We start from the raw sequence: 20,012 nt of genomic DNA, 5'->3' as shown, positions 1-20,012 counted from the left end.
TCTTACATCCAGCTCTTAGACTCAGTAGTTCTGTCAGAATATAACAGCAAAAGTTGCTGACAGCACTCTAGCTCTGTTCCTCAAGGGCATTTGGTTGGTGCATGGAAAATTCATTTGATGCTTAACAGAAAGAAATCATACATCCGACTAAATAGAAGTAAAAATATGACTCCTGATCAGTGCTGATTTAACAGCACCTATACACCACCAGTCTCATTTCCCCGCTGGGAAACCATGCCAGCAATAAGTGTAAAATACTCCACTGATTTCACTCAGAAACACTTTGTCCGCCTCGAACACCTCAAGATATATGAAGCAAAAATATATATATATATATTGTTTTTATGCAGCTCAGAAATAATTTTATCCAAACTGCTGTGGTTGGGTAAAATGTACCACTGAGAATATGCAGGTTTTGCTCAAGCCAAACACAGCAGCAGGTTATTTCACTGATTTAAGCTGCCTCTCTTGTTGAAGATGTGTCTAACTGAGCAATAAGTGCTCAACCTTCATACACATGGCTCAATCAATATAATAAACATATTTTTTTCCCTCCAGAATTTTACTTCTGGCAGTGGAGAGAAGGCCTTAATGTAGAATTCTTCATGAAAAGAAATAACATTTACAGAAAATATAAATGAACAGGTAATATGAACTTAACATACAATTTCAATACCAGTTATTAAAACATTTTAGAGACTATAATTGATTTAATGTGATTGTTGTGAACTGTGGTTGGTGGTGCACTGAGGGTGAGACATGAACATGTGCTGCACTAAAGATCCTCTTAATAAAATGGTTTCTGCATCGTTTTCTGTCTAGTCTTCAAATTTTTCATGACATGTTTTTGAAAATAGTTTTGTTAGAAAACAACTCGGTGTCCTAAATATAGTGTTTCATCTTGGGTATTAGATATTTAAATCTATGAGAAAGTATTTTGGGATTGTGCTGGGCATGGTTGGATTAACTGCTTGAAGGGATCTATGGGGAAAAATGTGTTGTTGGTTCCCTATTGATCCCCACTACACATCAGTTTCATTATTTACCCAGACACCTAGAAACCAGCTCATACAATCAATAAGTTGACTGACAGAAAACTAATTGGAAGACTGCATATTAACCAATTAATCTTTTATGGCGTTTTTAGGGAAAATCCCTAAAATTCGCTGGTACCAGTTTCTCAAATGTGAATTGAATAGTTTGTCAGTTTTCTGTGATGGTAAACTCAACATATTCAGGTTTTTGACTGTTAAATTAGCCAGTCAGATATTAGCCTGCACTGAATGGCCAGCTAATTATTGAAAAACAAACAAACAAACAAACAAACAAAAAAATATAGTGAGACATTTTGATGAATGAAAACAGCTGGTGGTTGGAGCCTTACTATAGCTACTTTTGTACCTTACCTAGGGTTTTCTTTGTGTTGTTGCTCCTCACATAATTTCATGAAAGCTCATGAATCATAATATTCTAATGGACACCCACAATATCAACATGGAGGTCTTAAAACTATATTTTGACAAAGAGTCCCTCTTCAAGAGAAGGGCCACACTTTGGAAAAAGGAAGACCCAACACAGTTCGGAATGACAGTGGTGCAAATTAGTGAGAAATTTACAATTAATCAAAATGCGTGGCCCCAAATAAATAAAGCTGGGGCTCTGTGGGGGTCTAGCGGTTGTGTGGTTGTTGATAACACAGCATATGTATTTAAGATCGTCTGTAGGAAAAGGGAATGAGTAACTAAAACAGCTTTCTCAACTAACGTCTGTGAAAACTAAACCTATAGGAACAAACTACTACAATCATACACTGATTGTGAGCTTTAATAACAATGTTTTTAGCGTTCAGAGCCTGACTTTTAAAGGTTAGAAGTGCAGCGGAGAGTCCTGTCATATTCAGTCACAGACTCTCCTGCTAAGGGGACGGGCAGAGTTGCATCAGAATCGAAATATCCGGGAAACGTCATCACTCCTCACCCGGCACCGTCACTGCTCACACCGCCGAAGTTATCTCTAAAAGTGAGGTAGCTTTTCATTTGTTATGGCCGAACAGACTGTCGCGGAGAAAATGAGCGAATTACAGGTCGACGAGGGAAAAAAGGTAATATTTCACTTTGGTGACTGGCTGTATTCGCGTTGTTAGCATGCTAGCTAGTCGCTACGTAAAGCTGTTGTTTCATTCATGCCGGCATTTAAACGTTAGCTAAGGGCTAATTAGCTTTTATAAATGTTGGTTTTACCTACAATTTTACGCTGAAGATAACAGAAACATTCATTTAATTCTTGTTTTAATCTGTTTAGGCAATAAACTGTTACACATCGGAATTAAGCGAGCCCAGTGAGCTAACATTAGTTTTGTTTGACACGTATCCCAGTCGTGTTAGCTAACGCTATAGTATGGGGAGAAAGTTAGACTTACTACAAACTTACTCAGTGTAAAACCTGACTGTTTAAAAATGTCACTGCTTGTCGACAGGCTTCCTCACATGTAGGACAAATAGACAGGAATCACATGATTGCACGAATCATTTATTTTCTTTGTCAAATCGACACACACCCTATGAACCGAGCAGGTTTTTTTCCTTTATATAAAGCTCACTCCGCAAACTGGTTTGTACTCCCGTACGTTTCTAAAAATATATCTGGAAGTTAAAACCTTGAATGCGCTGTGAGGTGGAATGTGCTATTTACAAAATGTCATAGGATCACTTGCATGTTGGATTTCCTTTTGCACTTTTTGTGAAAGCTCCGAAGTCATATTCTTTCATTTATTATAGGGTATATAACTACAAATAAGGAAAACCTATTTAAAATATTTTTGTGTAGTGTCAAGCCTTGTGTATGTGCCTTCCCCATATGTGCAGGAACTATGTGTAGTTTGTAAGTTGTGTGTAAAGTAGCTTAAAACTAAGCATTTCTTTCATCAAATAAGTAATGTATTCTGAATTTTGTGCAGGGGGGAACTGAAGGTAGTAAAGATGGAGGAAAGAAAAAGACTAAAGGTGCTGCTGCAGACACTGGTGGCAGGGCTGAGGTAAGTTCTTAAATGTCAAAAATTAGTTGAATGATAACATTATGAATCCATATGTTCAGTACTTAATTAAATTTCTGCCATTGCATGTTTTGCATTCATTCAGAAGCTCCATGATCTTTGTCTTTGACTGCTAAAATGTATAGTCAAACATCAATGTTTCAAATAATTCCATGCATGGACCTCCTGAACTGACCATTAATAAGAAAGTATTCACCAAAATACATTTTAATATCCTGTCTAGTGCCTTAAATCTTTATTCCCTGTGAAAAGGTAGAAACAGAATCAGGAAATGAAACAAAAGCACTGCAGTGCTGCCCAAACTGAGCCTGGTTCCGCTTTAGGTTTCTTCTGTTTAAAAGGAGTTTTTCCTTCTCCAATGTTGCCAAGTGTTTGTACATAAGAGATTTGTTGGATTTTCTTTTTGATTTTTGTAAAGTGCCTTGAGATGATTGTATTGTGATTTGCTGCTATACAAATAAAATTAATTAAATTTAATCGATATTGCTGAGTTTAAAAGCTGAAAATGTATCAACAAATTTTTACATATGCCATCATTTTGGTGTCAGTATGTCTTTGTGCTCTAACAGGTTTGTGCTTACGTTAATTATATAATTAAAGCAGAAGATAAAAATTTGATACAATCTTTTTCTGTATGGCTTATCTTGAGCATCAAAGTTTCATATGACTACTTAACACGATCAATCAATTTTCATTAAGAGGGACATAAGCAATTTGTAGACATTATCATCTGTTGAAATGTATAAACAGTGAAAGCATTATCCTCTACTCCACAAGTAAGTCACAATTTTTTTTTGGTTTCCAACCAGTTGTCGCCACCACCTAAATACATGGAGGAGCGTCTTGCTTTGTACACAAAGCTGAAAGCTGAGCATGATGCTCTGATAGCAGAGAGGGCTGCAAAGGATAGCCGTACAATCAAGGTGACTCTGCCTGATGGAAAGGTGGTGGAGGCTGAGTCTTGGAAGACCACACCATACCAGGTGGCCTGTGGAATCAGGTCAGTGTAAAGATAGGGTTTTGTGTGTTGCTGGGTATCAAAAAAAAAAACTTTCATTCATCGTCATGCACTTTTGCAGACATCTAGCTGGTGCTAGATCTACTACACTACATGACATTGATCATCATTTTCTTTACAGTCAGGGCCTTGCTGACAACACAGTGATTGCCAAAGTGAATAACAATGTATGGGACCTGGACAGACCTCTGGAAGATGACTGTAGCCTTGAGTTGCTCAAGTTTGATGATGAGGAAGCTCAGGCTGTAAGTATACCTCTGCCCTGGTCTGACACAATGTGTAGCTCAGCACTTTTCCCCTACATAGGGACTTGTCGAATAAATTGTGGTATTATAAGTTCTTCTTTCTAACATTCTAGCAGTGTCATTGACATCATACATGTATTTTGGGGAATGTTTACAGTGTTCAGAAACTTTATTAAATGTAGTGATGACTTAGAAATACACAACATTTTGATGCATTTGTTTGTTGATATATAGTTAGGATAGCCTTACCTGAGCATGTAAGGTTAAAGCAATGAATGACATTTTTATAATCTGTAATAAACCTCAAAGATCTGTGATTCACGAAGAGCCAGTGTCACAATAAGATGGTACTTGAGAATGTATAGCATTGCAATCTTGCACTGTTTTAAAAGTGATAGTACATGGTCTTAAGAGAACAACACTTGTCCATTAAATAGAAGCCTAATTTTAGTGTCATTATCTTTACAAGTTGCTGAATATTTTACTTGAAAATTTTTTTTCAGTTGTTATGTTTTGGTACTTAAACTATGATATTCCAAAATCTAGGGTAAAGTTCTGTCAACTTGCCATAGTACCTTCAGGGTTTTACAAATTTTTTAAGATATTTTGTATTATCAGTGTTCAGAAGATCTAATGTAGATCTGTAGAGTCCATGATACATGTTCTTAAGGCTTTAATAAAGTCTGCTGCTCAGTGAATTATTTCCAGCACAGTCATACTTCTCATTCCCCATAATCGTAATGGGGAAAGAGCTATACTCCTGTTTTACTAATCAGGCAATAATATTATTATTTTTTTTTATGTTTAGGTTTACTGGCATTCGAGTGCCCATATTCTGGGTGAGGCCATGGAAAAGGTGTATGGAGGTTGCCTCTGCTACGGTCCCCCCATTGAGAATGGCTTCTATTACGACATGTTCTTGGAGAACAATGAGTGAGTTATGCAGCTTTATGTTCAGATTTGTCTGTATAATTAGCTGTGTTAGTTTGCTGTCAGTCTGGTTTACTAAGACAGGTAACAAACACAAATAGGTGGATTGTGATGCTGTCTGGCTGCATTTTTCTTGGGTGTGGATTTGAAAAGACATCTTTCCATATCTGCTCACAAAACTGGAATGCTGATTAATTGGTAACATTGGCATATGTCAAGGGCTGGGCTATATTAGTAAGTAAACTGTCACTTCTCAGAGTTAACATGCTGGGAACCTCTGTAGAGTCCATGCCTCAGTGGCTCAAAGCTGTTATGTTAGGATACAAAGGATCAACGGCATCTTGGGCAGGAATAGTCATGTTTTGGCTTATCAGTGTGTCCAATAGATATATACCGAACTAGAGTCAGCTTTAGTAAAGCTTTAAAAGTGTGTTGAGCCACCTTCAGAAATTTGAACACTTCTTTCTTGTAAACAACTTTTTCACTTGACCTTTCCTTGATAAAGATGCAATTCTTGCTGCTCCAGGCTGCAGTAGAGTGTGAGAAATGCTGTCTAATTAATTCTACAACCCCCGTAATGAAGACATTTTATGCTAATGGCATTCTTGGATACTGTTTTATGCAAGGATATTTTGACATTGCTCAAGCCCCAAAGCCAAGGACTTTAAAGTATTTGCCCAGGCTTGGCAGAGGTTATCAGTTTCTGTAAGTCAGTAAATTACATTGGTGGACAAAAGGTCTGGTCACATCCACAATGCCCTCTGGAAACTATATTTAGCATTGGTGACAGTTTGCATATTAATGCAGGCTTCTAAGTGAGAAAGTCACTAGTGGATGTACTGATCCTGTTATCTCTTGGTGTTTTGGACAGGGGTGTGTCGAGCAATGACTTCCCATGTCTGGAGAACTTGTGCAAGAAAATCATCAAGGAAAAGCAGCCTTTTGAGAGGCTGGAGATAAAGAAGGAAACTCTGCTGGAAATGTTCAAGGTATCTTTAAGCACTCCCACACACACACACATATAGGCTACAAAAAAAAAAAAAACTTTGGAGAGCACTGCATAATCACTAGGACTTTAAAATCTCCTTTTGTCCTTTACAGTACAACAAGTTTAAGTGCCGCATTCTGAATGAGAAGGTTACCACTCCCACTACCACAGTTTATAGGTGAGTCCAGGACATGTGCATGTAAAGGTTTTTTTCTTTAAAACACAATTCTAGAGAAACTCCGTGCCCAAACTGTAAGCCAATCGCATGAATAGACCAAAACCAACAATGAACTGATTTTAGTAACTCTTGTCTATGTACTCAGCAGTCATACATTTTGTGCTTTTCAGATGTGGTCCCTTAATTGACTTGTGTCGGGGGCCTCATGTGAGACACACTGGGAAAATCAAAGCACTTAAAATTCACAAGGTAAGCCTTTTTGTTTTTCAGTTGTGTATTATATACCAAAAAGCAGTTGTTACCATATATGTATATTTATTGTTGGTTCAAGTAGGTAGGATTTCAAGCCTTGTTGTCTCTGCCCTGAATGCTGGCCATTTTTGCCTGTTTTTAGAGCAGAGCTACATTATGTTTTATTCTCAAGAGAATTGATGCACCCAAATGAATGAAGAAAACTAATAGAATGCTATTGTGGTGTGCTAGAATTCATCTACATACTGGGAGGGAAAGGCAGATATGGAAACCCTCCAGAGGATCTATGGAATATCCTTCCCTGACCCCAAAATGCTCAAAGAGTGGGAGAAGTTTCAGGAAGATGCCAAGAACAGAGATCACCGCAAACTGGGCCGGGTATGTACTGAAATGTGAAGTAATTGTATGTTGAAAGTAATTTTAAAAGATTAGTGTTTAAGTTTATGACTGCAGAACCTTTATCTGCTAAGTTGCTGTGATGGTCAAACTCAAAACAAATGCGGTGAATTGCATGTACAATACAATACCAAAATATGAAAGTCATGATTGGCTTTCATCTGTGTGTGTGATGTTTTCAGGTCTCACATTCTGAGCAGATAATTCAGTGTGGAATTAGTACCCGTGGTGCATTTGCAGCAGTACACTTACTGTACATATTCTGATAAATACCATCAGATCAATAATCATTATCCTACAATTAAAAAAAAAAAACCTTTGTGTGTTTGTGTACATATAGGTAGCCCTTTGTAGATTGATAAGTTTATCAGATATATGTATTGTACTAAATGTAAATGCTAATGTTTTTTCCAGGAGCAGGACCTGTTCTTTTTCCATGACCTGAGCCCAGGGAGCTGCTTCTTCCTGCCGAAGGGTGCTTTCATGTACAACACCCTGATTGAGTTCATTAGAGTAAGTCGGAGCCAAATATATAATTGCTGTGACCTCACTGTAAACTTTATGACACAAGAAAAGAGACAAAAGTTAGGGCAAATGTTAAATTTGACCTGGGGGTGAAGAAAAGAACAAATTCAAACCTTTAGTCAACAAGAGTGATGGGTGAGTGGTGGACTGGATATATAATGGGTTTATATATATCACAGTATATATTTCTGCAGTTCAAAGTCATTTCAAGCATCTTATTCTTATAAATAACTGAGTTGGGAAGTTTTGGTTATTTGTTGATCATATATGATTGCATTGATATAGTCACATAATGTTATTGTTTTAGAACTGAAACATATGATAAATTCATATCCATATCCTCTATTCCCATCCCAGTAATCCTGTCAACAGATGCTGACATATTTATGCTTCCTGAATATGAAAACTCTGTTTTGCAAGTCTGTGGTTTAGCTTTGAACATACAGATTTATGAATCTGAAAATAGCTTATTATGTAGCTGTTTATTGAGAATATATTAAAACGTGTAAAACAGACATGATTGACAGCACTAAGAAGAGCTCCATTACACCTGCTACATTATAAAGAGCCCCACACGTCAAGATGATTTTCAGTCAGTATAGTCACAAAGCAGTCCACATTGGAAATAATTTGATTTTAATTTGGTAGAAGAGGTTTTGACAGAAGAGGTAAGTAATGAGATTTGTTTAAACAGCTCTGCCCATACAAGCAACAATACACCTCGAACAGCCAAATATTTGTAGTGGGGATTTAAAATAAATGACTGTTTTATTTTATCACTATTGGCTTTCTGCTTTGAATTTTAAAGCCAATGTCAAACTGGAGCTCCCCAAAGAACACTGAAGCACTACAAAATGACTACCTTTTCCTTTCAAAACTCAGCCCCAACTGAGGCTTAGACATTTATGTATGTTTCTAGAGCATTTTTTCTATTTATCAGTGAGTTCCCAGGTGTTGACAGAGAGTTTTTTTTAAGTAGCTGTTTTAGTTTTGGATGTGGACACAAAATTATGAAGCCTTTCTTGAGGAAACTCAGGAGTCTTAAAAGTTAAATCTTCTTTGTAAGAAAACATTGTTCTGTTTTTGGCAGAGTGAGTACAGGAAAAGAGGTTTCCAAGAGGTGGTGACACCAAACATCTACAACAGCAAGCTGTGGCAGACCTCTGGCCACTGGCAGCACTACAGTGAAAACATGTTCTCCTTTGAGGTCGAGAAGGAGATCTTTGCCCTCAAACCCATGAACTGTCCTGGACACTGGTGAGGGCTCCTTTCCTTAACTTGCAGACTCGGTTCCTTTTGAAGCATAGATTTCATTCCAACAATAAACTAGAATAGATTGAATATGAAGTGTAAAGAAAAACACATTTGCTTTTGTTACGCACTGTGTATCAAGTATTGCTCTAGTATGAAATTGATATTTTACTTCATTTGTCTGTAATCAGAGAAACGGTTTGTTAGAATAAGGGCTGCACGCTATTCAGCATTAAATGTTTACATTACATTATATCAGAGCACATTACAAAATACTCTGTTTATGCAATATTTTGCTACCAAAAACGATTCTGTCAGTGCTGTGACAAACAGGGACAACCACTAAGCAATAATTTACTACACTTGAGTAGCTTGTAAGCTTTTACACGGGGTTTTGTTATCAGTAGTTGACTGAAGTCTTTGAGAAACAGTTTCTCATTTCACTGTTACAGTAGTTAGTCATCAAGTTCAGCTCAGCTTTTAATGGATTGATCCTCTTGCTGTGTTTTCAGTTGTTGAATGACCCAGTTCAGTTTACTGCTGAATGCTGCATTGCAGTGTAAAGAGCAAGACTGCAGCTCTTTGTATTCAAATCTTTTATCTCCTTTTCACAGTTCGAATCTTTGTGCTATCCACATGGGCTGTCCCTCCTGGGATTGTACTGAATGGAAACTAAGCTTGCAAACACATTTTGTCAAAGTGTTTAATGTCAGTTAAATCAAATATTGAATTCTGTCTTTTGCAGTGTATTTGAAGCAGTACAGCAGTTTTTAGTTATTGATAACTGTAGATTGATTGAAGCTGACAGTATTATCTTGTGCATTTTTATTATTATTATTTATTTTACACTGTCTGTTTGGCACCAGTCTAATGTTTGATCACCGGCCACGCTCCTGGAGAGAGTTGCCCCTTCGCATGGCCGACTTTGGCGTGCTGCACAGGAATGAGCTGTCAGGAGCGCTAACTGGTCTTACCCGTGTCCGCCGCTTTCAACAGGATGATGCTCACATCTTCTGTTCCATGGACCAGGTGAGGCCTGCGCTAAAGCATGGATGTTAAATTCCCACAAAATGCATTTTTAAATCACATATGTCCTATGAAAAAAGTTCTGAGGCTACTAGTAAGCTGTCATTAGTAACCTTAGGTTGCACAGTCCATCACAGGTTAAAAAATATGCCATACTTTAAGAAAGGTGTTTTTATTCATTTATTTATACACTCACATTTTTGTGGTAATGCCTTTTCCACTTTTTATTAATCTCAATAAAAATAAGACAAAAACACTTCAGAGCACACAGAACAAGTTAAAAACAGTGTTTTTAAGACAAAAAAAAAAAAAAAAAAGCCCAAAACAAGCAAACAGTGGTAAACATAGATGTAGGCGATCACACAGTTTACTGAGAAGTGGCTTTCTGTGGAGAATCATTTATAACAGTTTGAAAGAAGCCCATTTTTTGGCAAACTCTCAGTAAACCAGTGTCTTGCTGGCACAGTCCATTGAATAAATTCAGGTAATGTATCCAGTCAACGGTCTGTCACATTCTCAGATAAAATGAGAGAAGTGCACGAGCTGCTGCAGGCTGAAGTAGTATCTTGCATATTAAGTCCTTTCACCAATGTGTAGCATGGACAGTATACAAGCACACAAACAGAGTTTCCAAAAGCTAAAACACTGCCTTTTATTACTTACAAAATGCAAGCAAACCTAAAGCAAACTGCAGAAATATGTTCTTATGTTGTCGTTACTATTAAGTTTTAATCAGTGACTCCAGATGGTGGCCCATTTCCCAGTTTCTTAGAAGAAACTTAACTTTCTAAAGGTGATTCATTTCTTTTCAGTCCCCATAGTGTTTTTTTTATCCTTTCTCACATCCAAACTGCCTGTTTGATTAATTACATGATGAAGTGTATTATTTCCCCACAGGGAGTCAGTTGCAATACATTACACAATTACTAAGACTTCCAATAGCTATGTTACCTACAAAACATGGGCAGTAGATTATCAAATAAAATATTGAATAATCTTTTGATTCCACCAAACATTAAACTTACAGCCTTGTCCAGATGTATGATTGAAATTCTGTTGAATTTTGTTGTTGGTCCTAGATTGAAGAGGAAATAAAAGGCTGTCTGGACTTCCTGCGGGCTGTGTATGACGTGTTTGGCTTCACTTTCAAGCTCAATCTCTCCACAAGACCAGAAAAGTTCTTGGGGGACCCAGAGGTCTGGAATCAAGCAGAGAAGGTAATCAGAATTCCTCTTACTTGTCTAACAGTTTAAAACTACACTAGAGTCTCACTGGAGAATTAAGATGCTTTAACAAAGTAATAAGAGTGAGCAAGATAAACTAGATCTTAAAAGCTTGGTGCTTTCAGTGGGTTCATTTGGCTTTCCTCCCTGGGACACATTCAAGTTTAACAGATGCATCTGTAGAATCACTATCAAATGACATTTGTAGGATACCAGTTCTGTCTTTTGGAAATTTGTTTTATCAGTAGCACAGGCACATACACAAAATTAATCTGGCAAGCCTTTACAAAAGGTGTTTGCTGACAAGACACAGGACCTGCCTTAATTTTTACAAAAGGGTGAGATATTTTTCACATCCATTATCATGTTCTTATTTTTAGGTATGTTTTATTTCACAAATGAAAGACTGCTGTACCAAGATTTTCTTTTTACTGACTGTGTGTTTATGATGGCACATCTGTTTTTCTGTAATTAACAGTTTTGCACAGTTCTCAGAGAAAGGGATAACTGTAGAAGAGGAAAAAGGAGCTTCTAAGGAAAGCATTTACTGACATGACTGACAGCACAAACATGATTACTTTTCACATGCACAAAGGAAAGTTATACATACAAAACTTGGCATAGTGACTGGAAAAGTCATCACTATGTTTTTCTCACCTCATTAAGTCCCACAAGCAGCCATAACATATTGAGATGTTAACTTTTCTCAATTTAATGATTAGTTCCAGACGAAGGAAATGTCAGGTCTAAATATACAGCTTTGCTTAACACCGCTGTTCACTTGCATGTTGGTCAGCTATTGATCTTGTAACAATGTGGTAATTGTTTGTTTTTACAGCAACTGGAGAACAGCTTGAATGAGTTTGGGGAGAAATGGATTCTTAACCCAGGAGATGGTGCATTCTACGGACCAAAGGTGAGCTGTGCACTGCAGTAATGATGTAATGAGACTGAAACAGCAGGAGGGTTGCTGCTAATCACATACATCCTTTGATTTATAGATTGACATTCAGATTAAGGATGCAATTGGTCGGTATCATCAATGTGCCACAATTCAGCTTGATTTCCAGCTCCCAATCCGCTTTAATCTCACCTTTGTCAGGTAACTTTTGTTCTGATTTTTATAAAGAGCATGAACAGAACACTGCTCTTATTCATGCATGTGTAGAATTTGATATGTTGTAGTACATTTGAAATGATCAACGCGTGATGTTTCATAGATATCTGTACCAACACCATTATTATAACTGCCAGAGTTCGTCTAGCTGCCCTGAAGGATACAGAATTTGACTGTCTGTTTTCCTCCAGATAATCACCTTTTTCCTTTATCACCTTTTTTTGATTCTGTAGTCATGATGGTGATGACAAGAAGAGACCAGTGATCATCCACAGAGCTATCCTGGGATCAGTGGAGAGGATGATTGCAATTCTGACTGAAAACTATGGTGGCAAATGGTGTGTAAACTTTAGTTTTAAAAGGTTTGATTTGTAAAGAAAGACTTGACTCCAGACCTGAGTACTTTCATTTTACTGTGGTTGTTTTAGACTATTGACAGTGATGTTCAGATTTACGTGACAGAAATAGATGTACCTGAGCTCTGTGGGGTATAAATATTTGCACAGATTGTCTGACTTGCCTTTTTTGCTAATCAGCTAAATGCAAATCTGTTCTTTTCTAGGCCTCTGTGGCTGTCTTCCAATCAAGTGATGGTTGTACCTGTGGGACCGACTTGTGAGGACTACGCTCAGAAGGTAAGTATTGACCTTCGCTACTTATGTACATATTCAAACTTCAGAGACAGTACAAGCAGTACCCTGAAACTGTCAGATACTCTGATTCAACACTGAAGGCCAGTTAAAGCTTTGCAAGTCTGCAAGGGTCCACATGATGGAAATTTCATCATCTGCCCAAGTTATAAAGTGCATGTGTCAGAACTGTGAGACATGTTTCTTCATTAAGAAAGTCCAGGCCTGGGATCGAAGTCGTCTATGCATGTGAGAAAGCGCCATTTGTAGCATCAGAAGCTAGCGGGCTGTAAACAAACCAGAGGTCTTGCATTGCTTAATGAAGAAACGTGAAACACTTCGCAGCAGTACATCACTTTTGAATAACACAAAAACAAGCTAATCTAGGTTGGAGACTGACAAACATTACTTTTTGTCTCTATATGGGGAGTATTTAAAATACTGTTAAATCTTAATGTTTTTGTATCAATTTCACCCAATGTGATGGCTGACATTTTTAATTGATTTTTTTAAAATTTTTTTTTTCTTTCTTCTTGTATTCAAGACATTACATGATTCAAACTATTTCTTCTTTAAAACTAGATGCTAGCAAGATTGTTCTATGTAATATCAGCATCTGGTCAAATGACAGCAAGTGGATACACTGACAGTCGTGTAAAATATCAGTTCTTGCTCAGATCACAAGCATCTGAGTGCAAGAAACTAAAATGGAGGATCCGTGCATATGCAGCGGATGCAGTGAGCACACAAAGTAACCACCACAATCAAATGATTTTCTGCTAGAGAGCACAGGAAGGCGAACCTGCTTTCAAAGCTGAATACAGTTTTGAGTCATCATTACTTTCACCCTTTAGCAGGATTCAACTACTGGTACTTTGTGTGTTTGCTGCATAGTCACTTGTGTGCAGGTGCTATTCTTGCCTGACTACCTTTTTCTGATATTACTTCATAGTCTTTGGCTGCTGCAGCCACTACTAAAGCCTTCTGCCTGGCAAAGCTCACACATGCAGAAAGGAAATGCAGCAAATTATGTTATTGTCATGACAATATAACTGCTCTAATCTTGATTTTGCCATTTAGGCCTTTTTCACATCATTCAAAAACAAAAATTTGAATTACTTGATAAGACCCTCCACTGTTATAATGGAATAGAATTTTACATTATGCCCAAACTAACAATTTGTCCAAAATATGCTTGTTCATATTATAAAAACAGAACTAGTGGAAATTAACAAAGGAAGTTAATAAACATTTAAAACATGCTGGGATGGACTTAACTGTTTGTTGTTTCTCTGGTTAATATGGCAGGTCAAGCAGGAATTCCACAACAGCGGCTTCATGGCTGACGTGGATCTTGACCCTGGCTGCACTTTGAATAAAAAGATCAGAAATGCACAGTTGGCACAGTACAACTTCATCCTGGGTCAGTGGAAACAAGACTCTTTCACTTGTCCTCTTATCTTTATCTCACAGTTCATCTAGATATTGATTTATTCTGTCCTCTTTGCATGTTTCCCTGCTTGAAACAGTGGTGGGAGAGAAGGAGAAGACAAGTAACACTGTGAACGTACGCACCCGAGACAACAAAGTCCACGGTGAGCGCAGTGTGGAGGAGTGCATCGAGCGTCTGAAACAACTCAGAGCCTCCAAGAGTCGGAACGCTGAAGAAGAATTCTGAGCTTTCTTGAACTTACTATCAGCTCATCCTTCTTTCAACAGTACCTCAATTCTGGTAATTTTAATGGGCCATGTGGTTGAAATCAGTTTTTGATGAGGGATAAAACTACTTGTACATTGGTGCCTAGCATTTGGTTTTTGCCTCCAGGAAATCACATTTTCCTCATTTAACAACTGTCTTTTCTTATGTCTTAAATGGTCTCTAAACTGTCATTATGTTTTCTTTTGTCAGGACAGTAACCTACAATTGTCCATATCTATTCTACTTAAACTGAAATACAACTAGTGACATTGCATTGTGATTAGGTCTCTGAACAACTGTACAGAACACTTCTGTAGTAACTACAGTATAACATACTGGTCCTCTTTAAAAACTTTTCTACATGTAATTAAATGACAAGAAATGGTTTGCACCACTGTCTTAAAAGTTTTCTTCAAGGATCTGTACAAGTTACAATTTTGGTAATTCATACTTGATGTGCTGATTTTTGTAATATACAAAATATAACTCACCCATGGTGGAAAATTCCAGCAAAAGATTCTTTCAGAGTTGTCTTTAATTTTGCTGCTGCAGATAAGTCAGGCCACCTGTATAAGAGAATAAGACATACTCTTAAAATAATCACAGCAACAAAGTCTTGGAGCTGACAAAGTCTATGTATTTAAATTATACGATAAAAAGCTGAGTAAAATTATCTTGTAATACCTGTAAGCACTGGGTTGTAGATCACTTATAAAAAGTAGTTCAAAAGTTTTAGTCATAACTCCCTTTACAAGTTCAAGACTTAACACGTTTTAGGCCAAAGTTGACATTTTTAGATAGTTTGAGATTAAAAACATCCAATTTTCCACACAAGGTGGAACTGGAGCGTACCTGTGTGGTCAGAGTAGGATGTTATCACCTTCCTTCCCTGGTGCATCATCTCTTAGGACAGATATATCTAATCAGTGGTGCTGGAGGGTAAGCACCTGCTTCTCATTATTACATGCTTACTGAATTCTGAGACCACTTGCTGTATCGGCTCCGTTACACCAATGCATAAATCAGAAGTTTTATTTCAGTACTCTGCCATCCTCTAATTCTAAGTATTTTTAAAATTGCAATAAGAATATATTTTTCATCACAGGAAAATGTTTCCCCAATTACATGTAACAAGTTGGATAAATCATGCAGAACAGATTAGTTAATGAGTATACTACTGTTAATGCTCCAGTTAAGCACTTCAAGTGTGTTTAATTGATCACATTCTGCTCTAATCTAATCATATACTCTGTGTTTATATGTACAATCTGTGCACCTTACAACGAGCTCCCACTCTTACTCCCATATTATTCCAACCACTAGTGGGTGCTATGTGCTCCACTTCACACCCCTAAGGCAGAAACTGTTGAAACACACTGCCCTCATTAACAGCTGGGAGAAGTGGTTTTAGTACACAATACCTTTTGTAGAGGAAAACACTACAAAGGTAAAATAAACCAAAAAGCCTTTGTTCTTTGCTGTAATTTAATTAATTTAGTCACTCAATGTTCTCTCAGGTCTGGTGTTCATGAAGTATTTAACATATGGAAACTCCTGTTCTGCCTATAGGAAATAGTTACTCACCTGGCCTATTTGAATCATGCAAACTCTAATTAATTTAAGGAGCACTAAGGTTAAAGCCGGGGTGAAAGATGTCACAGTTGCAGAAGAGGCAGCTAGCTCCTAATGCTGAACATCAGCCAATAAAAACATTGATTCTGGCTGCTCCACAAGTTGCAAGTAATTCAAATAAGTGAGAACCATCAGTTATTTTGGCAAATTTGAACTTTTCAGCACCAAATAAGATGTTCACAGGTTTGGTTTCCTGTAGGTCTAAATTTTGTAGTAATGTAGGTCTGTGACACAGTTGAAAGGTTATCTAAAAGTCTCTGCAATTATTCTGTTGAATGTAATGTAAATGGGCTTTTTTAATAAACCTGGTCAGGGGGAAAGCAGTGGTGTCTCCCTGTGGTGCTAGCTGTCTTTTTCTCTCTTCTCTATCTACCTTATCTTTGTCCCTAACCCTTCTGTCCCCCACCCCCAGACTTGTCTTGCAGCTGGCATCATCAAAATAAACATCTACTCGACAAGAGAAGTTGGTTCAACACCTCTGGGAAAACACAATGCATCCAGATCCTTGATAGTGTATGCCAAGCAGCTGGACAGGACAGGTTTTAAAAAAATAATAATGTTGTGAAATAAAGTTGTAATCCAAATACACACAAGAAAAAAAAAGGACCTCCTATACAAACACTGACCTGCCTCTCATACTCCTTACCTACTCATTATAATAACAACCACAAATGTTTGGTATATTTACATTTTTAGGTAAAGAGAAGTATAAGTTAAAGTACTAAAAAAACCCCAAAAAAAACAACTCAGATTTAAAAAAAAAAAAAAAACGAAAAGCTTACCTATGTCAGTGTAAGGACGGCCTCAAATCAAATCCTTGTCTGAATCTGACCACAAGGTGGAACCAGGATCTTGTCTGGGGGGTAGGTGCATAGAGGTTTGGTGAAGGTCACTAGAGTATGGGAGAGACAAACATTTTGATAAGGGGTTAATGAAAAAGTCAATGGAGTAGGCAAGTGAGGCAGAATAAGACAACCAGAAATCTCTGGGGATTCGGCTCAGCTGTTGACTCAGCCTCCCCATGAATCCTCAGCTCCCCTTGCCCCGTTGAATTCTTCCTACGTGCTTCGCTGACACCCTGGTCATGAAGGGTCACAACACTTCACTGAACTGAGCAAACTTTTCTTTCTGCTGCTACACATGCATTTCACATGCTAAAAGGCCCCACTGCTGCAGCCCCTTATTCAAATGATGTTGGGATTGTGTGAAGGCTTGTTAAGTGAGCTCTCTTTTTATAATGTAAAAACTAGATCAATCAGTTCTTTTAAAACTGCCTTTGGATTATAGACAGCTTTTTTAATCCTTAAAGTACTTTTCTCAAACATTTTTGGAAACTCAATTTCTTGAGTTTCTAAATTATGCTTTTAAAAGTGTAACCAGTTTTTTGAAAACATGATGGTGGAATTAAACTACGTGGTAAGTTTTTCTAATTTAAAGGTTTAGTGTGTAATATTTAGAGTAAACTATTAGCAGAAATGGAATATACCTACCTAGTATTCATTAACATGTTGTCACTGGAAAATACTAACTGCTATATTTTCTTAATGTCAGAATGAGCCTTTTAAATCTACATAGGGAGCAGGTCTCCTTTCATAGAGGCAGCCATGTTGCACTGTCATGTTTCTACAGTAGCCCTGGACAGACCAACCCAACACTGGCTCTAGACTGAGAATCACATTTTGTTTTTGTTTCCTAAGGTGACGGCCACCGTACACTCCTTTGTGGGAGGGTTCGGGTGTGAGTAAGTGCATTTTTCAAGTTCACCACTAGATGCCACAAATTTTTTCACACTAATATTATTATTATTATTATTATTATAATAACATGCACTTTTAATGGAATAGTTTACATTTTGGGAAATTGGCTTATTTGAGTTCTTGCTGAGAATTATATGTGAGCAATACCGTTCACATCCCAGTGGGCTAAATATGAAGCTGCTGGAGCCAGCAGCTGGTTAGCTTAGCTTAGCATAAATACTGAAAACACGGGAAACAGCTAGCCTGGCTTTGTCTGAAGGTAACTCAATCTGCCTACTAGCACCTCTAAAGCTCACCAACTAACACATTTAATCAGGTTTTATGAAAAGTAACAAGATGTTTTCTTTGTTTTTGCTTATTTTCCTTTATCGCCATGACAACTGTCAGCAGTCACCGCTGTTGTATATTCAGTCCTGTGTGATGTATGTAAAATGTTCCTTCCCTGTTTTTTTTTCCCCCAACAGTAACAGCCAAAAGCCAAAAAGCCTCCCCTGTAACACATTCATGCTCCTACTTACTCTCCGCCCTTTTATCCTCCACTCGTGTTGTTTCTGGACCAAAGAAATGCATATTTGAATGCTTACCAACCAGCTTCAGAATACTTCTGTGTCTGTGCAGCAACTCCTACCACACACACACACACACACGCACACGTCCTCACTTTGTCAAAATGTCCTCACTTTGATAGAAATATGCTCAAAATGGTGCTCACAAAGATAGCTATACAATTACACACACACACACACACACACACACACACACACACAACCTCCTCCTGCCCCATTAACCCACTGTATAAATGCAACAGAACCCCAAATTATGGTCAGCCGCTTGTGAAGTTAGTTTTGCTTGGGAAAACCGAGCTGCCATCTTTAATATCATAATGTTACTAAATTATAGGGTTCTAATTGGAAACTGTTTGATCACACTTTCTGTCATCTGGAAAGCTAGCATGTGACCTTAACAGGCTTTTCTCATCTTATAAGTATGACCTGTGCTTCTGACCCAGCATAAAATAAGCAAACCACTTAACACCAAGAAGAGGCCTTCGCCACCAGTCACACCCTGCATGCAGCCAATACCAACAATTCACTGAGAGTATCTGTGATGTAGGTCTAGAGGACGTGCAAACACGAGACATCTGCATGCCAAAACAAACTTGCTAACTAGTTTCAATGCCCTCTCAATGGGAAGACAGTCATCATATTGTTGTTAGTAACAACTGGTAAATTTATCTAAAGATTACACAATGTTTTTTTCTTCCTAAACACCTTGTGGATTTTTTAAATATATAGGTTTCGACTTTCCACATTAATCCTTAGCAACTGCAGAAATATCCCCTCAGGTACAAGTCTGACAATAATTGATTCAAACCATTATATCTTCTGATCTTCCTTGCCTCTATATCAACAGGACATTTCCCACAAACTCGCTGGCACGAGTATTATTTTAACAGGTGTTTATTAAAGTTTAACATTCTTCGGTTGCAACTGCGGTAAAACCAATTAGCCTCTGACACCTGAAAAACTAATGCCTTCCACAAATCAGTCTTTTAATCTTAAATGCAGCCCCTTGAGCTTCACAGCACTGGCCCAAGTGCTTTTCTTGCTAATTTGCTCATTATGGTAAAGAATTATATACTGTAAATTACTCATATGCACAGTCCACCTTTCTTTCATCTGGCAGTCCAGCATGAATCTAGCAGCCTCATTATAACTAAGCAAAAGCTCATTACTCTGCTCTGCTCACAGGGAATAACACCTTTTTCTTTATTAACTTGCACAAAAAGAGCTGTAACCCATAGTTTCCATTACTTTGCACTGTAACCTGACGCAAATACCTCACCACTCACTTGATCAACTAATGTTCAACAGATTTTTCCCTTAAACACGTTGTGTTTTCAAGCACAGCACGAAGCAAGACACACATGTATTTTTACAAATATCTCCTGCAATGAATAGAGCTATTATTTATTTTCCTCTATGCAGCATTTTCTTGGTAACACTTGGCCAGAATAATTATATGCCGTCTTTGACTGATCCCCAAGCAGTTCAACTGTTGGCTGGCTGTTTCAACCATTAATTCCTCCATTCT

The 20,012-nt window shown here is 37.7% G+C and overlaps 1 protein-coding gene and 1 long non-coding RNA gene across 2 annotated transcripts in view; one reads left to right on the top strand and one right to left on the bottom strand.

The window, feature by feature from the left end:
• The first annotated feature begins 1,946 nt into the window (after window positions 1–1,946).
• On the top strand, window positions 1,947–16,484 carry tars1 (threonyl-tRNA synthetase 1). The gene is made up of 19 exons (XM_026321227.1): window positions 1,947–2,101; window positions 2,957–3,034; window positions 3,862–4,052; window positions 4,192–4,315; window positions 5,124–5,248; window positions 6,117–6,234; window positions 6,347–6,411; window positions 6,582–6,660; window positions 6,895–7,041; window positions 7,474–7,572; window positions 8,675–8,841; window positions 9,702–9,864; window positions 10,941–11,078; window positions 11,923–12,000; window positions 12,086–12,186; window positions 12,435–12,539; window positions 12,764–12,836; window positions 14,139–14,253; window positions 14,360–16,484. Exons 1-19 carry the CDS (start codon window positions 2,042–2,044, stop codon window positions 14,506–14,508), a joined length of 2,175 nt encoding a protein of 724 aa, XP_026177012.1. The 5' UTR covers window positions 1,947–2,041; the 3' UTR covers window positions 14,509–16,484.
• The window catches only part of LOC113138643 (uncharacterized), an 86,922-nt gene continuing 81,912 nt past the window's right edge, over window positions 15,003–20,012 (bottom strand). Inside the window, exons 3-4 of the long non-coding RNA XR_003296477.2 lie at window positions 16,944–17,053; window positions 15,003–15,095 (exon numbers count right to left, since the gene is read on the bottom strand). This is a non-coding gene — a long non-coding RNA (uncharacterized LOC113138643). The remainder of the gene's footprint in view (window positions 15,096–16,943; window positions 17,054–20,012) is intronic.

Source organism: Mastacembelus armatus, chromosome 9 (assembly GCF_900324485.2).
Source record: "Mastacembelus armatus chromosome 9, fMasArm1.2, whole genome shotgun sequence".
NCBI lineage: Eukaryota > Metazoa > Chordata > Actinopteri > Synbranchiformes > Mastacembelidae > Mastacembelus > Mastacembelus armatus.
This window is presented reverse-complemented; position numbering and strand designations above follow the sequence as displayed.

Excerpts from the sequence above, each read along its gene's own strand:
- tars1 (XM_026321227.1), top strand. The coding sequence starts at position 2,042 with ATGGCCGAACAGACTGTCGCGGAGAAAATGAGCGAATTACAGGTCGAC. Across the intron at positions 6,412-6,581 it reads CCCACTACCACAGTTTATAG|ATGTGGTCCCTTAATTGACT; the intron begins GTGAGTCCAGGA and ends TGTGCTTTTCAG. Across the intron at positions 12,540-12,763 it reads GAAAACTATGGTGGCAAATG|GCCTCTGTGGCTGTCTTCCA; the intron begins GTGTGTAAACTT and ends GTTCTTTTCTAG.